The 1,985-nt window shown below is 33.7% G+C and overlaps 1 protein-coding gene across 1 annotated transcript; it reads left to right on the top strand.

The window, feature by feature from the left end:
- LOC103310734 (cold shock protein 2-like) lies at positions 1-1,074 on the top strand. The gene is made up of 3 exons (XM_008189962.1): positions 1-301; positions 646-773; positions 1,036-1,074. The coding sequence occupies exons 1-3, from the start codon at positions 1-3 to the stop codon at positions 1,072-1,074; spliced, it is 468 nt and encodes a 155-aa protein (XP_008188184.1).
- Positions 1,075-1,985: the final 911 nt, after the last annotated feature.

The following is a 1,985-nucleotide window of genomic DNA, read 5'->3' as shown; positions in this document are numbered from 1 at the left end:
ATGTACGTATATTTTGGGGCAGAAGGAGGGGGCGGCGGTGGTGGTGGTGGCAGCGGCGGCGGCTGGAATAACGGCGGTGGCTGGAATAACGGTGGTGGCGGCGGCTGGACGAGCGGTGGCGGCGGTTGCAACGATCGTGGCGGCGGTGGTAACGACCGTGGCGGCGGTGGTAACGATCGTGGTCGCGGTGGCGGCGGTGGCAACGATCGTAGTCGTGGCGGCCGCGGTCGTGGTGGCCGTGGCAGAGCGGACCCTCCAGAGGTCCCTGCAGAGGGACCCGCACCCGCCTACAGACGCCAGCGTAAGTAAATTTATTATTTAGTTAAATTTCATGTTCGTGGCCCATGAGTACACAATTTGAAATATAAATTCATTAAATAGTTAATATAAATTAAATAATTACAATTTGTAGCATGCAATTCTCACATAACTATAATATTAATATAAGCAAATATATATTTTCTTCTCTTTCTTTATGTTATAATATAGTATTGTTATGGGCTGTCTATATTTTGTTCTTGTAATAGCCTAAGTGTCATTTATTTAAGGATCTTAAATGAGTTACTAACGTACAACATTTTACGTACACAATAATCCATTTCATTGTTAATTTACATAATATATTAATTTTTTTTGATTTCATAGGGTGCGAGAATTGTGGCTGGAATGGCCATGTGGCTGACTCCTGCCACAAGACTGCGGTGGAAGGAGCAGCCACAAAGGCTGCCAGGGCAGCTGAAAAGGCTGAAGCTGCAACAACAGCAACAACAACAGCAACATCAGCAACAACAACAGCTACAACAACAACAGCAACAACAACAGCTACAACATCAGCAAAAAAAAAAAAAAAAAAATGAAAAAAATGAAAATAAATATAATATTTATTAAATTATATGGATATTTTTGTTTTCCACTTGGGTATCATTGGTTCTTGAATTGAAGTTGAGATTTAAATGCAACTTTGTAAATAAGAGTAATCTATAGTTAAATTTTAAGTTTACAAGTTGCTTAATTGTTTGTTTTTAATTATTCAAGAATATGACACAGGTAAATGTTTGTATAAGGAGTTTGTGAGAAAAATTATTTTATAAGTTATAAAATGTATAACATTAAGGTTCATTAAAACATTAGTTATGCATAACATGTAATAATTAATGTATTATATAATGTATGGTCAGAACTGAGGATAATATCACTTGAATAGAATATTATATTATGCAGCTTGTATTGGAGATAGGGAGTTATTATTATTACTAGTTTATGACAAATACACATAATATAATATATATAAGGAATAAAGAATACTATATAAATCAATTTAAAAATTACAATAGGTATTATTATAAAATAATATTTTATCTGAGACAGATGTTCTGAATAATTAAATTAAAATAAAGTACCTAGGTATATTATGACTGTATCATGTCACATCATCCACAATAATTTTATTTTAAATTCCTACATAAAAAACTAGTAAATACTTTTTATTTTTCTACCATCCAACATTTTCAGAAGTGTTGAGCTATTTAATATTAATTCTTTTTAAATCAATAAATCAATGTCTATAGCAAAATTGTTGGTCGGCCGTATGTACATTTGTAGTTTGTATAATATCCTGCGTTGATCATAATAATAATAATATATGATTTGCCGAATGTATGTAATAAAAAAAAAAGCGGTCAAGTGGATGTCGCTATGCTGTACAGCAGGTTACAAGTGGGTCACTGATGGATGGTATTAAATTTAAATTCAAACATATAATATCATTGTATAAGAAAAACGATTCTGAGCGGAGACGGTATGAAAGTCTAGGTATAAGTCTTATACTATAAGACATAATATTATAGCATTATAACATATTATACTTATATCAGGGCTTAAAACCGTTTACCAGTTTTTCACGAAAACCGTTAAAAAACGTAAATTTTGAGAACCCTAAATCGGTTATCTACTTTATCTGCAGTTTGGAAAGCGGATAGTGGTAA

Source organism: Acyrthosiphon pisum, chromosome X, assembly GCF_005508785.2.
Source record: "Acyrthosiphon pisum isolate AL4f chromosome X, pea_aphid_22Mar2018_4r6ur, whole genome shotgun sequence".
In the NCBI taxonomy this organism is placed as follows: Eukaryota; Metazoa; Arthropoda; class Insecta; order Hemiptera; family Aphididae; genus Acyrthosiphon; species Acyrthosiphon pisum.
This window is presented reverse-complemented; position numbering and strand designations above follow the sequence as displayed.